At 39.6% G+C, this 24,377-nt stretch overlaps 1 protein-coding gene across 4 annotated transcripts; it reads left to right on the plus strand.

Annotated features, from left to right (window-relative positions):
* HERPUD2 (HERPUD family member 2) lies at positions 1-19,716 on the plus strand. 4 transcript variants are annotated; one of them, XM_005868071.2, is made up of 9 exons: positions 7-305; positions 8,089-8,166; positions 11,053-11,166; positions 12,351-12,413; positions 13,876-14,030; positions 14,378-14,500; positions 17,285-17,608; positions 18,292-18,406; positions 18,862-19,716. In XM_005868071.2, the coding sequence occupies exons 1-9, from the start codon at positions 159-161 to the stop codon at positions 19,021-19,023; spliced, it is 1,281 nt and encodes a 426-aa protein (XP_005868133.1). In that variant the 5' UTR covers positions 7-158; the 3' UTR covers positions 19,024-19,716. The 4 variants fall into 4 exon arrangements, with proteins under 4 accessions (XP_005868134.1, XP_005868133.1, XP_005868135.1 ...); XM_005868072.2 differs by lacking the exon at positions 12,351-12,413 and having other exon boundaries at positions 1-305; XM_005868073.2 differs by lacking the exon at positions 8,089-8,166.
* Positions 19,717-24,377: the final 4,661 nt, after the last annotated feature.

Here is a 24,377-nt window from a genome sequence, read left to right on the forward strand (position 1 = left end):
CCTTGGTCCCGGCAATGGCCTTTGCATCGCCCGGTGCACTTGTGACTGACTTGGACCCGGAATATTAAGACCCACTAGCTTCGTCCCCATCCCGGCCGCACCGGCTCCTTCGGGCTCTTACCTGCTGCCCCTCTGCACTCCGCCGCCTGGGGGGCACCATGGACCAGAGCGGGATGGAGATTCCTGTGACCCTCGTCATTAAAGCACCGAATCAGAAATACAGTGACCAGACCATTAGCTGCTTCTTGAACTGGACCGTGGGGAAACTAAAAATGCATCTCTCTAACGTGTACCCTAGCAAACCAGTAAGTGTCTGACAGCTGGGCCCCCGCCCGGCCACAGCCGCGTGCCCTGGGCTCCCCCCCCCCCAGAAGTCGTGTGCGTCTCTTGAGTGTCCGAGCCATCATCAGTATCTTCCTGATGAGGTTCAGTTAATTAGTAAGCGTTTACAGAAATATCAAGGGACATAGGAATTGCAGGCAGGCATAAAAAAAGACCATTTTCCTTGGACTAAAAGTCATCAACCTAATATGGGATGACAGATGCATTCTTAAAAAAAAGAAGCACTACAATTCATGTTAAAGCTGCTATTGCTTATTAGACTAAAATTCCTCTTTACTTTCAACACTGGCCCAGAAAGTTGCTCACCATGTTGAAGAGCAAATGTTTCTTTTCTTGGAAATAAGTATGTACCCCTGTAAAAGATACATGTTCAAGACTAGTATATATCTTCTAAGAAGCAAAGAAGTATGAGTTTTAGACTCACATTCCTCTGCCCCTCCCTACCTCCCTCATTTTTCTGCTGTACCAGGACACAGACATTTCACTGATTTGAAGGGAACAATTCTTCCACCCCCTCCACCATTTGGTGCATTTTTTTATTCCCTTCATATGGCCACTTGTAAATCAGTGTGGCAGTGTTTTCCATTCTGAATCATATCTGGATATTGCAAAGATAATAAATAAAATACAGAGTACAGCTCCATCTGTCCCCAAAGGTAGGTTTGAAAGGACATAGTTGGTAATTAAGTCTTGATAAGTAAAGAAGGCATGTGATCCACATCCAGATGTTGATGAATTAGAACTGTTTTGGTGTTATTGTATTAAGTGTAGTTTTAGATTTCTGAAATAATTACAGAAATCCTGCGGTTATTGCAAGAATAGGAGGTTTAGAAAAACATTTCTCAGTTGGCATTAGCTGTGTTTGTCAGCACCTTGTGATACAAATATTTTTAGTACAGGAAATAAAAACCCAGAGGTATTTAAGGACTTGGAACAAACTAGCTGGAACTCTCATTTATTCAAATCTTTTGTTTTAAAGTTAAAGTTTACACAAGGGGTAACAATTTGTTTTAAAAATGTAGGCTTTACAAAAGATTTCCTATTGCATGTGATTCGTTTTTGCACCATTTCGAAGTAGAAAATAGCTTTTCAGAACAGTCAGAATTTAAAGTCATAGATTTCCATAGTACTGTTCATAACATAGTCGGAATACCGTTCCTAAGTAATACACGTCCCAGTACATACTCTCAAGTATGTACTTAAGTGAGGTTCTTTATATTTATGATTAAACCAAGTCAAAAGGAACTCGGTTTGCACTCTGATAGACCAAGAGTTCTTGCTTTTCTAAAACTTTCTCTTTTGTGAAGACTCTAAGTGAGGAATGTGAAAGCCGGTCGGCCTTACCTGCACCCTCCCAGCGCTCACCTGGGTGGGTCAGCTGCTGGAGACAGAGCAGTTACAAACTTCTTCACACCCCGCCCTCCTTATCTGCCTGCTGCCTGGACACACTGGAGACTCTCGCAGGCTGTAGCATAATATGCAACCTAGTAATTGCCTGACTACCTAGTTTTGTGGCAAACCTGACATTTTTCCTCCTCCAGCAAGTCTTCTCCAACTGAATTGCATTATCTGAAGGTTATTTCTAGGTTAATGAGAGTGGGTGGGCCTTGGGGGAGTCGCATGTGTTTATTTTCATAGAACTTCACTGAAAACTTGGTATGGTGATTGGACTTGACAGGCTTACAGTCTAACTTAGTTATCACATGAGAATTTGAAGTTTCACCGTTGTTAAACAAACCAACTGTTAAATAATACCCCAAAGCCATAGGTAGTCCTCAGTCTAGGGAAGTGGAGTTCCAAAAGTTTTCTTTGTCAGGCTGTTAATTAGAACAGAGAACATTTTGCAACATAAGCAATGTTACATGACAACTTAATACATTACACAGGAAGTTTAGGTTCTTAGGACCACCCACAGTGATTACTTAACATTGATTCTGTGTGTAAGTGTCTCAAGTTCTCTTTGGTGTTTAACAGAGGTCATTTTTATGCCTGGTTCTGTGCACATCTGCCTGCTGGGGTGGGTGGGCTTGGCAGCAGAGTGGGGTTCCAGTGCCTTGTAGAAGCACTTGTCCCCCAGTAAGAGGTAGAAGAGTTGACGGCTCTGGTCAGCGCTGCTCTTTGCTGGGTGTGATGGTTCACCGGTAGGTGGAAGGCCTTGGTCCCTGTGGGCGGTGGCCTATAGGAAAATAAATGGAAGCTGATGGAGGGAGAAGAATGGATACTTGAAGTTGTTCCTCTTAGGATCTCTACAGAGATAGGTCATGTGTCTACATGCTATTAATGGGATTCAGCAACAGTGTGTAAAAATCTTAAAATTCTAGTTTTAACAGATATTGACTTGACTTAATCATAGATAATCTCCACATGGATATTTTAAATTCAATAAACTCGCAACAGATAAACTACCCCCACCCAAGCACACTTTCTTGGGCTTCATTTATTGACTTTAATTTGGATTTTATTGATGTGGCGTTTGAATGTCTGTATGCCAAGCATGAAAGGCATGGTAAGAGTCCCTTGCTCTTATGAAGCTGAGGTCTAGTGGGGGGATACAGAGATGAAAGAAAATAACTAATATTATGGAAATGGTGTTACAGAAAGGGGTGTACTGAGTGTGGCAGAAGCACAGGGAAGGAACAGTCAACTCGGGTCCAGGGTCCAGGTATAGCTGTTTTAAGAAGAGGTTCGTTCACAGGGACATTTTTCTTAGGGTTGGTAACAGTTTTAAGCATACAAGATGAAAGCTTTTTAAAAGCCTGTTCTCTCAGAGCTCATGTTGCACTGATCTAAGTACTTTATATACTTTACTAGAGACCCAGTGCACAACATTCGTGCACTTCAGTGGGGTCCCCCTCAGCCTGGCCTGCACCCTTTAGCAGTCCGGGAGCCCTCAGGGGATGTCCCACTGACATCCTAAGCCACAGTTGGACATCCTTAGCGCTGCCCCAGAGGCGGGAGAGGCTCCCACCACCACCGCTGTGCTTGCCAGCTGTCAGCCCGTCTTGTGGCTGAGCAGCGCTCCCCCTGTGGGAGCGCACTGACCCCCAGGGGGCTGGTCAGCTCCTGCATTAAGCGTCTGCTCCCTGGTGGTCAGTGTGTGTCATAGGGACCTGTCATTCCGCTGTTTGGTTGATTTGCATATTACCCTTTTATTATATAGGATTACTTAGTGTGATAGTACTATGTAAAAAAGATTATGGATCCATAATGGGCTACACAGGGGAAGGTGTTTTCCTGGTAGGAAGTAAGGCAGTAGCCATATTTATGCAAATGTTACAAAGTCATTATTAACAACCTCAGATATGGAATTGAGCTCTTTGGAGTTTTGCTTAACTTTGAATGGTATTGATTATTGGTTTAGAACTGGGAAGTGTACCAATTCATGTTGATAGTGTATGTAGATATTATTCTAATAAGACATTTGTCATCGCTTCAGGACTTTAGATTTTGAGATCCTGAAATTTTGGTAATAGCTACTAAGGGGTGAAGCTGCCTGTGGAGAAGGCCCCTTTTACTTGAGTAGTTTCAGACTTTTATGTAGCTTATAGATGTAAATATCAAAATGGTTGAACTCCATGTTATCCAGTAGAATGCACTGTCCTGGAGAAAACTTGAAAAATAAGAATCTCTAAATCCATTAGGCACCTTTCTCGTTATCTCTCTCATTCTTTTACTCTTCTCATACGTACATAATTACTAAGATGGACCTGACTCACAGTGAATTCAGTTTTGAATGCAAAACTTCCTGGAGCTTGTATGCCTGGCTTTCCACTTTTCAGTGTTGAGGTTGAATGCCTATCGAACATGTCCCTCAGTACAGGGTAGATTTCCTGTGTCTTGGTGCTTCAGACTGTTAAAGCAGTCAATTTCTTTCTTAGGCCTTCCAGCTCTCCTGCTCAGCTAGGGAGGTTTGTGCTGTTTTTCAAATTGTTCCTTCACTCTGAGATTCTGTTAGAAATAAAGACAACAGGAATAGAACCAGCTGTGTAAGTTCTATTTCAGAACCAAATTGCCTACAGTTGAGATGGACATCTGACTTTCATTATCAGTGAAAATAGCTTGTGTAATATAATTTGAGGTTACCTCTTTTAATTTTGTAATTCCCCATTATCTTATTTAGGCAGGTCATTTAAAAATCTTATCTGCTTAACCACCTCTGAACTGATTCAAAGGGGCTGTAATCCATGCACATTTAAAACAAAATTATAAGACAATTATCATAAAATTTTAGCTCATAGGTTTAAGAGGGTTTCATGTCACATAGTATAGTTAACATTTTTAAAACTTTATTAAATTGAGTGTGAAGGCTGATGAAAAGTTAAAAGTTTTGAATGAATGTGGGTTAAAATTTGTTTTATGTAACTCCTTTGTAGCCTTTTCCTAATGTCTTTATGGGAAAATAACAGTACTGTGGAGCCTTGACTTACAAGTTTAATTCGTTCCGAGACCGAGCTCGTTAAGGAGCTTGTTAAGGAGCTCGTTAACTCAAATTACTCTATCAACTCAATGCAAAAAATCGGCTGAGAGACAGCTGGTATCTCAAAAAACCTGTTAGTCAGGACACTCGTAAGTCACGGCCCCACTGTACAAGTTTGTTTAATCATGCATCAGTGCTTTTTAAAATAGGATTTTTCCAGAACTTCAGTTTATGTTTCTCTCCTTTACATAATAAATGCATACTAATTTTTAAAAGGTTTTATTTAAAAAAAAAAGAAAGATTTTTTTTATTGATTTTTAGAGAGAGAGGAAGGGAGGGGGAAGAGAGAAACGTCAGTGTGAGAGTGGAACAGTGATTGGCTGCCTCCTGCAAGCCCCTACTGGGGATCAAGCCCAAAACCTGGGCATGTGCCCTGACTGGAATCGAACTGCAATGTTTTGGTGCAGGGGACAATGCCCAACCAACTAAGCTACACCGGCCAGGGCAGTACATACTCATTTGATGGTCTCAAATGCTTTTATTTAACTATTATAGTTGTATAACTAAATAATAGTTAACTACTATTTAACTATATTAACTGCCATTTACTAAGTGGTTACCGTGTGTACCAGATATTCTGCTGAGCACTTTATCTGTTTTATCACATTTATTCCTTACAGATACCTTATGATGTTAAGTTTTATTATTAGCTCTTTTTTTTTTCCCCAAGTTCATAGAATTCTATGTAGTAGAATTTGAATTTTAGGGACTTGGCCATCTCAGTTGTATGCTTTCAAATTAAAAGAACTATAAAAAGAGGTCTATGTGTTTAGATGGTTTGTCATTTAATGGCTACAGGTGAATGGGTTGCATAACCTTAATACTCTTCTAATGTATCTCAACTTAGTGTATGGTTACTTCTGCTGATTTTGATAAATGATGGGGAAGATGGGGATATACTCTCTTAAGACCTCAAAGCACATTGCTTTGCCCTATCTTCTCACATTCCTGCTTGTTCGTGTGAACCATAGCAGGCATGTACTTTGGCAGTCCCTGCTGTATCTATACCTGATTTGTGCATGGCCTGTGAGTGGAAACAGCTAAGCAGGGAATGTCCCTGTGGAGTTCTAGAGGAAATTCTTCTGTAAGCTCTGTGTGCTGGTGTTGCTTACAGTTGTTGCAAGGAGATAAGGTTTAGAGACACTTTGGGTAAACTATGCTTCCATTTATAGTGTTTGTGAATTTCCTGGGGCTTTAGGTGGGCTGGATCTAGTGGGAGTGGGAGATATGTTCCAGTACAGATCCGCAGCACTCCCTTCCCACAGAAATGATGTTTTGTGCATGTCTTGGGAACCAGCTCTTCAAAGCTATTTGACCCTTGTGACAGCTGTATGCAAGTACTGAAATGTTAACAGTTACTACTCTCAGAGGACTCTGGTCATCGTTCTTTGAACTAACATATAAGTTGTAGATTGCTTTTACTGAGCTATTTGATTATTTTGAAGTTGGATATACTAAGGGCATGCTTTCTTAAAGCCATGCATAATTATGAGAGACTCTTTTAGTTCTTCACATAAAAAATTTAAACTTTTGATACCAACTAGGTGACTTCTAGAAATGTAAAGTATTGCTGGCTTTGTAAAAGTCAACTACCAAACTCTTGTGAATATTTAAAATCCATTAGGGATGCATATAGTACTTTATCTGTTTTTGATGTCTGATTAAATGTTGAGAAGTCAGACACTTTAGATAATAATATGTAACTCTTTTAGAAAGAGAAAAGTCTTTCCCCAATTTAGGATTTATCTTTGCATTTTTGACTAGCCGGCGAGCTTTCCTCACCTTGGTTTTTTAGCAGTGTCTGCTGAGTGGGTGGCAGAGTTTTGGGGTCAGCTGGTTAAGCAGCTGTGTATTAGAGTGGTGTAGTTCTCTCTCTGCCTGTTCGGACCACCATCAGGATGTTTCCAGCTTGGTAATTTAGATGGCCATGCCAGCGCTGGGGAAGGATATGCAGGTAGGGTGTCTGAGTCAGGAAGGAGCTTAGCTTATTGGAGAGCTAAGTGAACGCCAGTTTGGCTAGTGAGTGAGGAGGAAAGAATACCATCAGAGGAGATTGGAGAGAGACAGAAACCAGATCTGCTGGGACTGTCTGGCGATGGTAAGGCATTAGATTTACACCCAGTGTGGTGGGAATCCAGCCGAGTGACAGGGTTGATTTACACTTTTAAAAGATGTTTCTAACTGTACTCCTCTCCTTTTCTCTCATATCCATCCCAAATAAGTTTTTACCCTATTGTCCACCAAGATTGCTTTTATTAAGACCACTAGGGATCTCCATGTTGCAGGATACTCTGAGGGAGTACAGAAATAAATAGAATAGTATGAAAGAAGGACACTGTGAGTAATAACAAAAGCCTGGAACTACTCAAATACCCATTAGTAAATGGTAGCATTTCTATATAATGGAGCATTGTGAACTGCCAAGACGAATGGGGAAGACATCCTAATATTGCTGAGGCATAATCTCCAGGTTATATTAAGTGGGAGGACAAGGCACAAAATATTAGGTAGAGTATACTAGCTTTTATGTGAGAAAAGAAGGGAGATACTTGTTTATATTCAGATTTGTTGTGTTGTTAAAAAGAAATGGTGGAAGGGAAATTCAAAGTTGATGTTCTATCTCTCTCCCCTTTTCCCTTCCTCTCTCTGAAGTAAATAAAAGCATACTTTAAAAAATTAGGTAGGGAGGGAACAGGGACAGAAACTAAACCTCTCTGAACATATCTCATTCTATAATTTTTACTCTGTTGCCATATAATTGAAAAAATTCAGTAGAAAAAAGTAATCCTTAAATGGCAACACAATAATTTAGTAACTTAATGTCAGGATGGTGACATAATTACAAGAGGAATTATCCCAAGTAACTTTGAAACAATATTTCAACTATGTATTTCTAGTGGGATATATGTAAGGACAGAAGAAAGCCACAAGACATGGTAAACTTCATCCAATATTGTTATTCTTATTTTGAGATTGTATATAGTAGGATAAAGCATATAAGTAAGTTTGCTAATGGCAAATTTTGTTTGTTAATGTCATTTGGAAATTTGGTAATTATCTGTATTATATCTATAATAAATATGCTACCATTTGCTGAGCTCTTAATGTCTTAAGTGGAATTTGGAAAAACAAAATTCTTAAAATATGTCAGTTTTCTGCTTATTTGTGCCTAAAGGGAGTTTACTTTGCCCATATTTAGGCATGTTATTCCCAACCTTTATTTTGTATAATTAGAAAAGTTGAATTATTTTCTTTGTCCCATTTCTTAGTTGACGAAGGATCAGAGATTGGTGTATTCGGGCAGACTGCTTCCCGATCATCTGCAGCTGAAAGACATTCTCAGAAAAGTAAGCAGATTTCTACCACTACTCGATACCAGACACAGTCAGAGTGTGAGCGGAGAGTTCTGAAATTTTATCAATATGCAACCAGTTCAGTTTTCAGATACTTAAAATCAACCCTTTGGGTAGCATAACATGTAAACATGAGCTAGAAAGTAAAAAACATAATAATAGATTCCAGTTAGTTTAGGTAGCAGTTTTGTATATCTATCTGATAGCTAACTAGGATTACATATTGTGTTCAGGTGATTGGCATTTTGTGTAGGAAAACTCTATATCAACGTACCAGTAGTGCAGGAGTGGAGAGTTCAAGGAGTGGTGCAGGATTTTCACTGAGGACAGTCTCCTCTCCTCTATCCCCTTTGACCAAACTCTATGACATTTTAATACAAGTTGCTTGGGTTAGGAGTTTAATTTCAGGGCAAGAAATAGAAGGAAGCCCAATTGGTCCATCAGTTAGCAACCTTGAAGGCTGGTGCTTAGAGCTAAAATATATTTCAGTGTAGCTTTTTGATCATCAGCTGGAATACTGTGTGGTTTTTTTTTAATGGAAACTTTTAACTCATGATTATTTGTGGAATTTATACTTTTATAACTTTTCTGCATTTGTGATGCTACATTTTGGTTGTGAATATATAGCTTTGATATTTTGCCTTAGATCTTTGACTTAACTCTTAATGTTGTCTGGACCGATTTAGGAAATCTGCATCCTCTCCTTTTGTTTATGATCATCAGGGAAACTAAGACATCTTTATACCAGCATATTCCTCCTGTTCAGATAGTTGACGTTTTCACTCTGCCAGTGTGACTTCTTGCTGTCATTTTCATTTTAACTATGTAGTTTCAGTTTGCCAAGGTGGTTTAATAACTTCTTTCTCTCTCAAAAATAGTGGAATTTGCAGCAGGTTTTCTCTCTTTCTTTTTAATAGACTATTTTTTTAAGACAGTTTTAGGTTCATAGCAAAATTGAGTGGCAAGTACAGAGATTTCACTTTTATTTCCTCCCCCCGCCCCCCCATGCACAGGCTCCCCCACAACAACATTCCATATTAGAGTGGAACATTGGTTACAATTGATGAACCTACATTATTGACACATCATTATCACCCAAAGCCTGTGGTTTACATTAGGGTTCCCTCTTGGTGTACATTCTGTGGGTTTGGACAAATGTATAATGACATGTATTCACCATTATAGTCTCGTGCAGAATAGTGTCACTGCCCTAAAAATCCTCAGTGCCACACCTGTCCGTTTTCTCCATGTTTTTATGCTTAAAAACATTGCTGCTGTGCACTCTTCAAAGTAGATATTTATTTTATTATTTTAACCCAAAGATAGCTAGTTTGCACTGGACTGTTTTTTAAAAAGGTTCTTGCTGCCAGAAATGGTTTCTGACCAGAAGACTTAAAATAAAAATGTTTCAGTCGAAGGACTGTTGGCCTCTTATATAAAACATTTTGAATAATATGTTTACATTATGAATAGATCTTTGAACTGTTTTTGTTAAAGTCAGTGAACCACTTCTTTCAATTAAATGCTGCCATTAGCTTTACCTACTTAGTTATAAAATGTTTTACAGGAACATTGCCAAAAGGTGAACAAATGCTATAGTTAATTTGATTAGTATGGCCTTTGAAACTAGGTTTCTAAGGGTAAATATCTTATACTTGATGCTTTTTAATGCTCTGTGTTCTGAAGCTCCGGGGGATATTGTAAATCAGGAGTGCCTTCTGTCTACCTTACTGGGCACATCTCATGTCAGACTATCTCTGCAAGTTCCTCCTCTTAGCATTCTACTAGCAACCCCCATTAACTTCTTTCTTTAAACTCCTAGAGCTGGTAGTTTGTGCTCCTCCATCTGTGCAGAAGACTGTTTCGTATAGTTCTCTAATTGTGCTCTAATGCTCTGATCTTTTAACAGTGTCGTGAGCCTCTTTAGGGGAGGGGCTGACTCTTACCTTTCTGGGCTTCACCTCAGAATTCAGCACAATTCTAGATTTAGGGTTGGCAGTGGGTAAATTCTTAGTTTCCAGTAGCTTTGTTTCTCTTTCTCACAACTGGGCATCTTCCTTGTCTTCCTGCCCCTTTCCTTTATCATACTTCATTTTTTCTTTTGTTTTTATGAGTTGCTGAGCTATCCTGTGTGCTTCTCTGCCCTTCTTTATTCTCTTTCCTTTCTCCGTCTCATTTGCTTGCTTCATGCCTAAGTATAAATCTACTCATGTAATTGCTAAGCTAAAATGTCATTCCTAATCATTTCTAGAATTTTTTTCTTCATAGTTACAGGTTTATGGGAACACATGAAATTTTATAGAATATAGTTCAAACACATGCTTTTATTTAAATATAAGTATTATAGATAAAACCAGTTTTTGACTTAAAAAAACAACAACACACCTATACATCACCTTGCTAAAATTAAGGCAAATGAGATTATGGTGAAATTATTTGAGTTTCTTTATTATAGTTGCAAAGTCTAAGTAATGAAAATATTTTTGCTTCTCGAAGTTTGCAGGGCTAAGCTTCAGCGACTATTGCCGTTCTGACATTAAGGTGCTAGATGTTTTTATATTGAAATAATAGGTTGCATGACACAGCTTTACAGCACTTTTTGCTTCAAGACTCCTTTGTATACAAAGTAATCATTTTTTCGTATAGCAATTACTGAGTGTTTAGACCATTTTCCGGGCATGGAGAAAAAGTAGAATTCAGAAGGGCTCCAAATTCTAAAATGGTAAATTTACTTTCAAATGACAACAATTTCTTACTAATAAATGGCTATGCCAGAAAGGAACTTAAGTTTTGAGTCAAGTATTTCAGCTTAGCTGCTATTGACATTTTGACTGTACATTTCCAGTACTACCCTTTCAATGTAACCTTCTTTACTTTTAGCAAGATGAGTATCATATGGTCCATCTAGTGTGTACTTCACGGACTCCTCCCAGTTCTCCCAAGTCCAGCAGCAGTAGAGAAGGTCGCGAAGCGTTGGCATCCAGCAACAGTTCTGTGAGTTGTTTGGGAGGAGTAAATGATGATTTCTCATTATATTTCTTTTGCCTCTAAAAATTAAGTGAAAAAAACAAAAAACAGATCAGTTGGAGCTTGTGGATTGTGAGATGGTGTTTTGAGTTAGGCATTTAAACTTTGTTTTTAGAAGTCCATTATACAGTGTTTTCCCTTGAAGGCTGTTCCCCTGTATGCAGGTCAGTAATAGTCAGGAGTTTAATTACTAAAATACCAAGAAAACAGAATTATGATATGTTATATAATATAAACTCCAAGGCCAGTAAAATTTCAGAAATAAGGTGTTGAATATAGTATATTTTATTCAAGGTGGATTACATTATTTCAGTTTTAAATATGCTAAATCCTCTTGAAGTAGATTGCTTGGTCAAGAATTTTATTTCATTTTTAAAGATTTTTATTGATTTTTAGAGAAAGAGGAAGCGGGGAGAGAGAGGGAGAGAAAGAGAAAGAAACATCTATGTGAGAACAAAACATTGATCAATTATCTCCTGCACACCCCCCACTGGGGGTCAAGCTGCAGCCCGGGCATATGCCTGACGGGGAATTGAACCAGCAATTTTTCGGTGCAAAGGATGATGCCCAACCTACTGAGCCATACTGTCTGGGGCAAGAATTTTACTTTTTAAAAAATGACTAGATTTGGGCATACATTCCAACTGCAGGAGGAAAAATTACTTAACCTACTCAGCTCTTTCAGACTTGGGTATTCATTTCTCCTACCTTAGTTTTTCATTTACCTAAAATTGTTCAGGAAATTTTTCTTAAACTTTTCAACTTAGGCATTCTCTACAAGTACGAAAGACACTGTCCCAAATCCTTTTACCTTAAATTATTTTTGGTTTCCCATAAAAGCTTTGAAGGTGAGAGGAAAGGATTGGATGAGTGGAAGCTTGCTTTAAACTTCCTGGGCAGAGGCTATTATACTGCTAAGTATACTTTCCTTCTTGTCAAGAATTGAGCCGAAACTCTAAGGAAGGGGATGAGTGGCAGATGATAACTAGATGAAAGATCTTCCAGTAGATGCTAGTTAAATGCTTCTTTAAGATCTAGATCCTCTAGTTGCTGTATTTAATTATATGTCCTCAATGGTAAGTATTCTGTAGTACTAGTTGTGGGAATTTAGCTTATATTAAACTGAAATATGTTTTGTCAATAAACCCAAGGGCCTGGATCTGTTTCCCACCTTGGACCAGAAGGGACAGTCATTGGCAGTGGCACGAAGTTCTGTACGTAGTCTTTGGGCACAGTTGTGTTGGTTTAGTTTTTGTTTAGTTTAGTTTTAGAATCCTTTGACTTGTCCAGTGGTTGCTCAGCCATGATTTCCTGTCATTAGTATATATATGTTCAGTTTTCAAGGTGTGTAGTATGAAAATCTGAAATGTGTCAAAGGAAAATTAAGTTGAATTCCCCTTAATGTTTTATGACTAAGAAATTTCAGTAGGATTTGAAAATGTTTTAAAAATCTAATCATGAGAGAATTATCTAATAAGGTCAGAAGTCCTGAGTTCTAAAGAAATAAGGCTGGGCTGCCAAATGGCTAGGCCTTTCTTCTATTAACTTTTAATTAACCACCTTGTTATGGTTCATTTAATGAGAAATCTTGTCAAAAAAGAAGCCTTTCTGAGTAACGTCCCTAAGAATCAGAGTCCCTAGTGAGTTATTTGGTATCTATTTTGTGTGGAATAACATCTTAAAGAAAGCTTGTGTTAGTTTTGCAAAAGACCAGTGTTCTTGGGACCTTTTACATGGCAGGACGTAGGACGGGTACATATGCTAAAAAGACATCCTGTCGATAGGAAGGCAGTGCAGCTAAAATACAGCGTTAGCAAACCTGGAAGGATGTTCAGATTATATTGTACCCAGGTATTTTAAATGGAAGAGCTATAATTTATATAAAATATAATTGCATTTCATATTTACATAGGACATGATAAATTATTTTCAAATACTAATAAATGGGCGGTCTTCAAGGCGTTATATTGTTTAAGGCTGTTGAGTCTGGTGAGTTACTGACATCATTGAAACATGAGAATTTTAAAATCCTGATTGATACCTTGTTCATATTTTTAAAAACAATATTTTGCTATCTTTAAACTAACAGAAGTTTAGAACTGAAAGGAATCTTGAAAATTTAGTTCAATCTTATTTTTTGTAGGGAAGCTGAGACTCAGAGGTTAAGTGAAATTTTAAGGTCATGTTCCTTGCTAATGTCAGAGATAATACCAGATTCTAGATCTTCTGATTTCTAGCATGTTCCTCATAATTTTAAAACAGTGTGTTACTAAGAGCACGTTATACAGTACCTGGCGCATAGGAAATGGCAAAGTAATTGGTACCATTATTGAGCACTTTCTATGTTTTAGGCATCATGAAAAGAACTTTTCATGTAATTGAATCCTCACAATTTTGTATGCTCTTTTTGTATACAATTACTTCACTACTTAGCCTTTTCTAGTTGATAATTGAACTGTTGTGTAATTAAGGAACTTTGATTTTTCTGAACTCTTTAGTCTCATCAGAATTAAAGTATCTTCTTACTATGCTGGACACAAGATTCAAATGAGTAAATTCCTAAAATTCACTGTTTGCAGAGGGATTTCATCAATACGTTTTTAGCACTGTGTCTATAACCTCATGATTGCAATGAATTAAATCTTCCTGAAAAAATAGTTACATTTCTGTTTGTAGAGTTCAGATCAGTCAGGATCAAGAACTCCATCATCCAGTCAAGAAACCTTGCCGTTAGCTGTCAGTTCTTCCTCAGAAGGACTGAGGCAGCGTTCCCTTCCCCAAGCACAGACCGACCCCGCACAGAGTCATCAGTTCCCATACGTAATGCAAGGGTGAGTGAATTCCTGGTAGCCGTGGGCCTCTTCAAAATCTGTTTCTCCTGACTTTCATGGTAGCCCTCTGCAGTAATCAGAGTGCATTTGAAGTTTATTCCATTACCTGAGTGCATATTTTGAGAATTAGAAGGTGAAGTAGAGCAGTGCTGTTGAAAGCTGCTCATGTATCAGAATCATCTAGGGCTGTATTTTTTAGTTTTTAATGTTTGTGCTAATCACCTGGGGATCTTGTGTAGATGCAGGTTCTGATTCAGTAGGATGACTTGTAGTTCAGAAATGAAAATTTAGAGAAATGCTTTCCATTCCAGAGCATTCAAAGATATTTCTCTATCTCCTTATGGCAGAAATGTAGACAACCAGCTTCCCGGACAAGCCGTTCCAGCCGAATTCCCAGTGTACCCCGCGTTCAGCCCATTGCAGGTGCTGTGGTGGCAGCAGATGTATGCTCATCAGTATTATATGCAATAGTAAGTGAATTTCAGTATCTTAACTCACTGTGTTATTTACTTTATTTTCTGCTTTTATCCTAAGTAACTTGATTTGGGATTACATTTACTGATGTATTACATTAACTTTTAAAATTATTATAAGGAGTTCACAAACATCTCAGCAGATACTTATTAAAAAAATCAAATGGCTATATCCCTGATGAACATAGATGCTAAAATCCTCCAAGAAAATATTAGCAAACCGAATCCAGCAACACATTAAAAATAATGATGAAGTTGGATTTATTCTACTAGAACTGATAAATGAATTCAGTAAAATAGTAGGATACAAAATAAATATCCAGAAATCAGTTGCATTTTAATTTATTTATTTTATTTTTATTACTATTATTTTTAAAATATATTTTATTGATTTTAGAGAGAGAGAGAGAGAGAGAGATAGAAACATCAATGATGAGAGAGAATCATTGATTGGCTGCCTCCTTCATGCCCCCTACTGGGGATCAAGCCCGCAACCCAGGCATATGCCATTGGCCGGAATCGAACCTGGGACCCTTTAGTCCGCAGGCTGACACTCTATCCATTGAGCCAAACCAGCTAGGGCTCAGTTGCATTTTTATACACCAATAGTGAACTATCAGTAAGGGAAACTAAGGAAACTGTCCCATTCACAATTGTTTCAAAAAGGAATAAAATACCTAGGAATAAATTTAACCAAGGATGTAAAAGACCTGAACTCAGAAAATTACAAGACACTGAAGAAAGAAATTGAAGAAAATACAAGCAAGTGGAAGCCTCTATATATATAAAAGCCCAGTGACCAAACGGCAGAACGACCGGTTGACCAGATGCTATGACATGCACTGACCACTGGGGGCAGACGCTCAACACAGGATCTGTCCCCTGGTGGTCAGTGTGCTCCCACAGTGGGAGTGCCACTCGGCTGATCGGGATGAGCGGCGCCCCCCCAGCAGGCCGATCCCTGCAGGCCATGCCCCCCACCAATGCACGAATCCATGCACTGGGCCTCTAGTATACCATGTTCATGGATAGGAAGAATTAACATCATTTAAATGTCCATGCTACCCAAAGCAATCTAAAGATTCAATGCAGTTTCTATCAAGATACCAATGGCGTATTTCATAGAACTAGAAGAAATATTCCAAAAATCTACATGGAACCACAAAAGACCCCAAATAGTCTAAGCAGTCTGGAGAAAGAACAAAATTGAAGATATCAAATTATACTAGAGGATCATAGTAACCAAAACAGCATGGTACTGGCATAAAAACAGATATACAGATCAATGGAATAGAATAGAGAAATAAATCCATACCTTTATAGTCAAGTAATATTTGACAGAGGAGGCAAAAACACAGTGGGATAAAGATAGTCTATTCAATAAATTGTGTTGGGAAAATTGGACAGATACGTGCAAAAAATGAAACTAGATCATCCTATACCACACACAAGAATAAATTAAAAAATGATTAAAAACTTAAATGTTAGTCTCAAAACCATAAAAACCCTAGAATAAAACAGGCAGTAAAATCTCAGACATTTCTCATAATAATATTTTTTCTTGATGTATCTCCTTGGGCAAGGGAAACAAAATAAAAATAAACAAATGGGATTACATCACAATAAAAAGTTTTTGCACAGCAAAGGAAACCATCAACAAATTGAAAAGATAGCCCACTGAATGGGAGAACGTATTTGCTGGTACATTTGATAAAGTGTTAATACCCAAAATTTATAAAGAACTTATAAAACTCAACACCAAAAAACCCAAACAAATTAAAAAATGGGCAAAGGACCTGAATAGACACTTCTTCAAAGAGGACATATAAATGGCCAGGAGACATATGACAAGATGCTCAACTTCTGAATCAATATGAGGTGTAGTAAGTGTTTTGGAACCAAAAAAAACCCGTATAGATGCAAGATCTTAGAATACAGGCTTACATAGGCTTTTGTAGCCTAGGAAACTTCTATTTTATTTTATTTTGCTATCTTGATTTTTAAACTTTTGATTGTAGAAGAATTTCAACATATAGAAAGATAGAATATAAAATGAACACTGTGTTCATCACCCAATTTCAGCATTTATCAATTCATGACCATCTTCTACAACTTTCCCCCTAGGCTGGATAATTTAAATTCTATATATATTATTTTACTAGGAGCATATTATAGAAAAATTTTTCTGATTTTCCAGCAATTAAATTATAAGCAAACTTTAGAACCACAATTCTTTACAAGTTAATAAAGGACCTCTATCAGTGGTCCCCAGATAGAGTTCCCAAAAGTCAGGGTTGGGGTTGAAGGGGTAATATCTTAAAATGCTAATACAAATCATTTATCACTGACAGTGGACACAGGGTCATGACTAATGTACATTTTTTAGACAAATCCTTCAAAACCTGGGTCTGAGGGGAAGGTGGTGGGGTACTATGTAGAGTGACAAAAGGGGCCATTAGTGAAGAGATTGGAAAGAGATTTGGTTGTTACCTTATAAAGTATTTAGTGCAAAGGAGAAAAGAGTGATTCACGTGGCTGTTCTTATCTCCCCTCCATCCCCCCAAACCAGGCTGAGAGCCTCCTTCCCTGAGCTACTCCTGCCACAATCTTGGTCCCACTTTCCACTGAAATTTGTGCTTACCTAAAAAATGGGGGCAGGGGTAGTGATAGTCCATATCAGGTTTATGAAAAACACATATGGCTTACCCAGGACGCTTTGAAAAAATACATAGTGTGATCAAGTTCTTCCCTTTTTAATGTTTATTTTGGTGACTCTTCCAGTCAAGCTGCAGTTTCAGCTCAGGCCACATCAGATGCCACCCCTGCCCAGCCTGCGCCTTCACAGCCTCTAAATTTGGCACGTCTTCCTGGAGAAGAACCTCCACCAGCTCCCAACTTAGTGGCCCGAGAAAATCGACCCATGAATGAGAATGTTCAGATGAATGCCCAGGGCGGCCCGGTGCTAAACGAAGAAGACTTCAATCGAGACTGGCTAGACTGGATGTATACGTTCTCACGAGCCGCCATCCTCCTCAGCATTGTGTACTTCTATTCCTCTTTCAGTCGCTTTGTCATGGTCATGGGAGCCATGCTACTGGTTTATTTGTGAGTGATGTTCATTACCTTTCTGTGGTTCCTTTTAATGACTTTTTCAAACTGGTCAGCACAGAATCTGGCATATGGTCGTCTGTCGTGAATGTCAGATGAGGAAATAAGAATGTTGGGTTTCGTAGGTCTGGCATCAGAAGCAGACCAGGTTATGTTGAGTGAGAACATTTATCAGAATTGTCTAGAAGCAAATTTTTCCTTTATTGTCAATTATAAAAAATATTAGTTCAGCTATTAACAATATTTAGAACTGGTGGAAGTATATGATTCATTCTTGTACAAGTATGTTCTTTTTAATTATAGTTACTAATAGTAAGTCCTTTAGGTACAGGTCAGATTTTTTTCTTCATAAGTAGACTAACTTTGCCTTGCCACAAGAGGCAAGCAAATTATCTAGTTGAATTTCATTTTAAAAAATAACAAAAAGGTTTTATGACTCCGGACATGTCTTAATATCTAGCATAGAGGCAATTAAGCCCATGATAGACTTTTTGCCTTAAATTGATTGCTGTTTTGCTGTCATTGCTTTGAGAGGGGTAGTTCTCAGCCTAAAGTAGGCAATATGGTCCTTTCATGTAATATAGTTCTAATCATTTTTCTCTTGTAGGGCACTAATGCTTCATAGTTTTATAAATAAAAGCAGTTGTGACTTCTTTTCTTTTCTTTATTTTACCAAACAGACACCAAGCTGGATGGTTTCCTTTTCGGCAAGAAGGAGGTGAGCAGCAGGCTCCCAACAATAATGCTGAGGCCAATCATGGGCAGAATGCAGACAACCTAGAACTTGAAGAAATGGTATGCTCATGAGGTTTTGTATGTTTTCAGTGTGGATGTGTCCTCAGCGTTGTATGAGGCAACATGATAAAACAGTCTTGGGTGTTCCATAAATATTCGAGGAATAGCACATGAAGAAAAGTTAACATATAAGCTGTGTGGTTTCATCTGGAAGAACTTAGTCAAATTAGAATTAAGTGGGAAGAACTAATATTTTTCTTCCTTAAAATAGCCTAGAAAGAAAATTATGCACATGGTGAGAATTTATTATATTAAATTGGCAGTTACCCTTTGAACTCAAACACCAAGGAATTTATCAATTTTGGATTTAACAAAGATTTCTAATGACCAGCTGTGTACCATTTTCTTACTCTCACGTTCCTTCCTTCTCTAGGGAAGTACTTAACTCTCTTTTGGCACCCGTGCGTGCTAGCTGCTTACTCACTTAGGAGTATATTTCTTGTTTTGTTTGAAAGGAGCGTCTCATGGATGATGGGCTTGAAGATGAGCATGGAGAAGAGGCGGGTGAAGACGGCAGTGCACTCCACAGGCCTGGACTCATGGCGTCCGCTTGGGCTTTCATCACCAGCTTCTTCACTTCACTCATACCAGAGGGGCCTCCCCAGGTCGCCAATTAGATCTGAAAACTCTGCCAGCTGCAAAGGAAGGTCTGGCTTTAGGAACATGACTTAAATAACAGTGCAATTTCAAAAAAATTTATTACTTCCTTTTCATCATCATGTACAGAGGTGTTTTTTTCTTTAAGCTTCTCATGCATATGAATAGTTTAAGCACAAATGAACTACTAAATGTGTGATTAAAAAAAGAAATCCTAACAAAACATAGCGCAACAACATTGATCTTCCAGGTTTTATTAATTTCAATTATGTGTATTAAATCAGGCCTATATGTGCATCTTATTTCTTTAAAGAGCTGCTTCACATACAAGTGTTAAAATAGCCCAGCCCCAGTGTAATTTGAATATCTATTTTCTGTGAGTTACCCTAAAAGTTTTAAACAGAATGACCTCATAGTTTCTAAAAAGATTATTATTTACCTAAAATGTGCTAGTAGCATCTTGCCCAGCCATAAAGCAATAAACTTCTCAATGATCTTAATTTTGACATTTGAATAAATAATGGAAACTTTTCTATTTTAAGGGTAAGTGTCCCATCAATTGGAATTAGTACCTTAGAAAAAAAAAAAGGCAGCTCTTCAATGGAGTTAATAGTGATTAAAAAATGTTTGATATAAGCAGTACTTTTATAATATAAGATATGCTGGAAATCATTCCCTGTAATTTTTTAAAATAAAAGGTCAACTATGTTAAATTGTCTTAGGGGATATTTGTTTAAACTCTTCAGTAATGTACACAGTAGGTGCAAAACTTTATATAAATGTAAGTAGTTGTTGGGAAGGGTTGCTGAAGTCTTCAAGGTCATTTTGCCTGTTCCATTCCAGGTGGATATCTAGTTCTCAGATAGCTCTGAAAAAAAAACAAAACAAAACCCTGTGTGAGCCCATTCAGTATTTCAGATGAAAGGAGTAAGTTTCTTACGGGAAGCTAATTAAAATTGAACAAATGAGGATAGGACTTTCCATGGGCAAACTTTATCTCACAGGAGATGTATTACACAGTTAATGGTAGAACAAAATGGAAGGTTAAGAAACATCCATGAATTATTCTCTAGGTTGTTTACTCATAATGATAACGGTGACATTTCAAGGGATAACTGGTTTACTTTTTTGAAAAGTAAAATTAGGTTTCTGTTCATATATGTCAATCAAGACATCACAATTGAATATGAGCAGCTGAACCATAAAAATATAAATAGGAAATATAGACGATACCTATATAATATTGGAGTGAGAAAATAACTTGATCCCTAAAAAAAAGGTTGCTATGTATATAATGTTTTGCCGGACATAATTAAAAGCCAAACAATTAGGAAAAGAAGATTAAAGAAAAGGTAATAGATAATTCATTAAGTTAAAAAATAGGTAATTCAGTAAGAAAAAACTATTTTTAAAAAGGATAGTACCCCGGTAAGAAATGGACAAGTATACTTTCTTAGGCAGTTTAGGCTGCTGTAATAATTTATCATAGACTGGGCAACTTAAACATTTATTTCTCACTAGAGGCCTGGTTCACAAAATTGTGCACTCACAGGAGGGTCCCTCAGCCCGGCCTGTGCCCTCTCGCAGGCCACCGGGAGCAGGCCTAAGCCTTCAGTCCGACATCCTTAGTGCTGCCGTGGAGGCGGGAGAGGCTCCCATCACCACCAGCCATAAGCCTGGCTTCTGGCTGAGTGACACTCTCCACTGTGGGAGCACACTGACCACCAGGGGGCAGCTCCTGCATTGAGCGTCTGCCCCCTGGTGGTCAGTGCGCATCATAGAGAGCGGCTGTTCCACCGTTTGGTCAATTTGCATATTAGCCTTTTATTAAATAGGATAAGATAGTATTTCTTGAGGCCGGGAAGTCCAAGATCAAGGTGCGGACAGATTCTGTGTCTGGTGAAGGTCCTCTTCCTGGCTTGCACAGAGCTGAAGCAAGGTCTTTCCTGTCTCTCATGAGGGCACTATCCTATTCATGAGGGCTCCACCTCCTGCCTCACCTCCCAAAGACCTCACCTCCTAATACTGTCACATTGGGGGTTAGGTGTGGGGGCGTCACAGACACTAAGTACATAACAGATATCAGCATGGGCAATAACCCCAGGAAAAAAGTAATGTTTACAAGTTAAAACATTGTAAGGTAATAGTGCTGGGGAAGCTGTAGGGCCTATAGCTTCACCAGCACGTAATCCAGGACGTATCAGATTTTAAAATTGCAGAGTCATTCAGTGTCATCCCATTGTTCCTAGAGTCACAATCAGGCAGGGCCCTTGCCCCCTTTCTGTCTGTGTTCCCCTTAACCTACCTGTTGCAGCGAGGCTGGTCTCCCGGCCCCAGCACTCTTTCCAGCCCCAGGACTTCACACTATAGCTGTGCTTTTAGCTTGGAACTCCTTCACACTTAGTCATTTATCAGCTCTCAGCTCATGGCCAGTCCCTTAGGGAAACCCCCCACCCCCAGGCACTACTGTTTGCATTTAACATTGTTGCAGTTTAAGTTTATTTCCTTATTTGTCTCTTCCTGCAAGATAGCAGGGTTGTATGGTTGGGGAGTGTGTTTATGCTCCTTATTGTATTTTCAGACTTAGAGGTAGTTCAAGACTGAAAGAGTGATTAAATGTACTCTCTTTGGATCAGCAAACATTTGAAAGGGTAGAGATTTAGCTTTTAGGATATTCATTGTATTGCTTATAATAGGAAAACATTCAAACTGACTGATAGTCAGCATGATGAGCTCTGCACAAACATTTGTACCCATTTGGGTCCATGGTTAGGGATGGCTTGTTTCCAGGCTGGTGCAATCCTCACATCCAGAGGGAGGGTCTGGGTTTTAACCTGGGAGCTAAATGCACTGTCAGAGCTAGAAGAAATACTGTGTAGGTCAGATCTAAAGCAGAGCAGTGGGCAGAGTAAGAAGGCAAAGATAATCACCAGATTAGTCTTCTGGGAGTCGGAGTGGGAGAATTGGAGCCACAGAATTCATAGTGGGGAGCAGCCCTTGGGGCACACCGTCTGGAGGAGCAGGTATCTGGTTGGAGCTGCAGGCTGGGCCTAAGGAGAGGAAAATACTAGTTGTGGATGGTGCGGCTGGTTCTAAGGACACGAATGAATGCATTACTCAATTTTAAAAAAAAAATATTTTTATTGATTTCAGAAAGGAAGGGAGAGGGAAAGAGAAATAGAAACATCAATGATGAGAGAGAATCATTGATCAGCTGCCTCCGGCATGGTCCATACTGGGGATTGAGTCCGCAACCTGGGCATGCGCCCTTGACCGGCATCGAACCCGGGACTATTCAGTCCACAGGTTGATGCTCTATCCACTGAGCCAAACCGGCTAGGGTGCATTACCCGATTTTAAATTGTTTTCCGTACATTGCTAATTCCCTCATATTAGTCTCACTTGTGGTAATTTTTTTTTTTTTGTCAAAAATAATTAAAGGAGGCCCAGCCAGCGGGGCTCAGTGGTTGAGCATCAACCTATGAACCAGGAGGTCACGGTTCGATTCTCGGTCAGGGCACATGCCCGGGTTGCAGGCTCGATTCCCAGTAAGGATTGTGCAAGAGGTAGCCAATTGATTCCCTCTCATCATTGATGTTTCTCTCTCTCTTCCTCTCTGAAATCAATAAAAATATATTTTAAAAAATAATAATTAAAGGAGTCCATACTGGGGCCAGATGGTGCCTGGAGAGTGGGGGCGGCCTGGAGGGCGGGGGCGGCCTGGATATGGTTTCCAAGTGGCAGAAGGTGCATCACAGAAGCCCAGACACGGGCTCTGGGCCAAATAGCAATTGGCAACACCGGGAGGGGTTCATGGGCTAGAAACACTTCCCAGGACTGCTCGCCTTACAATCAGGAAAGACGAGGCTTTCTACATCGCACAGTACTGTTGAGAGCCAGATCGGAGGTGGGTGAAAGGAAAGGGGGATCCCGAGGGCTGGAGAAGGGAGACAGCTCACCACAGTGCAGTGGCCTGGTTCAGTGCCATCACTCGTCATTGTCCTGACTAATTCCTCTGGCTCTGACTCCCGCATCCTGTGGAAATCTGGCTTTTCAAATTAGGGAGGAAAGGCCTCATTTTTGCTGTCGCTTCACTGAAGACGAAGGTGTGCTGATTGAAGACCAGTTTCTGTAAGTCTGGGCAAGTCAGACCCGGGGGCCTGTTGCATCTGGAACTTGTTGCTGCTTTTGCAGAACTGCACTGGGCCCTGGAATGTGCTGTTCTCAAGTCCGAGAGTCCTGGGAGCCCAGGTGGCTGGTGTGTGGGATCTGGTGTGGGGTTTGCAGTGTGGGATCTGCGGTGTGGGGTCTGCGGGTGTGGGGTCTGCGGTGTGGGGTCTGCGGGTGTGGGGTCTGCGGGTGTGGAACCTAGGACAGGAAGGCCAAGGGCAGAGCGATGCAGGAAGGTTGAACCCTGAGAGATGGAAAAAGACTTCTCGTCTTTTTGTATTTATTGTCTAGAGCAGACTCGAAGGTAAGAAGCATTGCTAGGTAAAGGGACCGTCTCATGCTGACAGGAGGGTTACTTTACTAGGAACAGGTGTTGCCGAGGTGCTGAGCTGTTTATCATGTTCAGAGGCCGCCCAGGCTTGGCTCGTCTTGGTGATGGCCCAGGAAGCTAGCGGTCCTGATCACCCAAGTAGGTATCTGAAGATAGAGTGTGTGCCTGGGCAGGTTTAGGGGAAGCACAAACATTCAAAAAGAAAGAAATGTAAGCTTGGCCCTGGCCGGGTTGCTTAGTTAGAGCGTCGTCCCCATAAGCCAAGGTTTCAGGTTCAATCCTGGTCAGGAATCAACCAATGAATGCATACGTAAGTAGATCAACAAATCAAAGTTTCTCTAATCAATATAATTAAAAAGTTAAAGACGTAACATTTTATAAGTTAAATAAATGCTGGCTCTGAGCCTACCCCCCTTATTTGGGTCAGCATCATTAAGAACTGTCAATAATAGGCCGCACTTAGCAAATGCTTACTGTGCTAAGTGCTTGCAGGCATGCATTTACTCAATCCTCCCGACAGCCCTAGGGTGAGGGTTCTTTACCACGTTTCTGTCTTAGAGATGGGAGACCAGCAGCCACCAGGGCTGGTACTCGGCATGAGGCAGGCTGTCCACGGCCAGAGCCCCTGCTCCACACACCGCAGCCTGGCTCCGGTTTTACAGCCTGCCCCACTTCTGGGTAAACGTTAGCATACCACTCATGACTCTAGGTTGTCATGGAAACACCTGTGCACAGGGTTAGAGAAGAGCATGGGGGGGTGTGTTTGTTGGGGGCCACGGTGAACCCAGGACTCAAATAGGAACATGATAACAACCTTCAATGTAGCTATTTATTTATTTTTGATTAATTTGAGAGAGAGAGGAAGAGAGAGAT

This window comes from Myotis brandtii, unplaced genomic scaffold (genome assembly GCF_000412655.1).
Source record: "Myotis brandtii unplaced genomic scaffold, ASM41265v1 scaffold260, whole genome shotgun sequence".
NCBI lineage: Eukaryota > Metazoa > Chordata > Mammalia > Chiroptera > Vespertilionidae > Myotis > Myotis brandtii.

Coding starts and splice junctions, on each gene's coding strand:
- HERPUD2 (XM_005868071.2), top strand. CDS start 159: ATGGACCAGAGCGGGATGGAGATTCCTGTGACCCTCGTCATTAAAGCA. Junction 8,167..11,052: donor TGAAAGACATTCTCAGAAAA/GTAAGCAGATTT, acceptor CTTTACTTTTAG/CAAGATGAGTATCATATGGT. Junction 14,501..17,284: donor CATCAGTATTATATGCAATA/GTAAGTGAATTT, acceptor TGACTCTTCCAG/TCAAGCTGCAGTTTCAGCTC.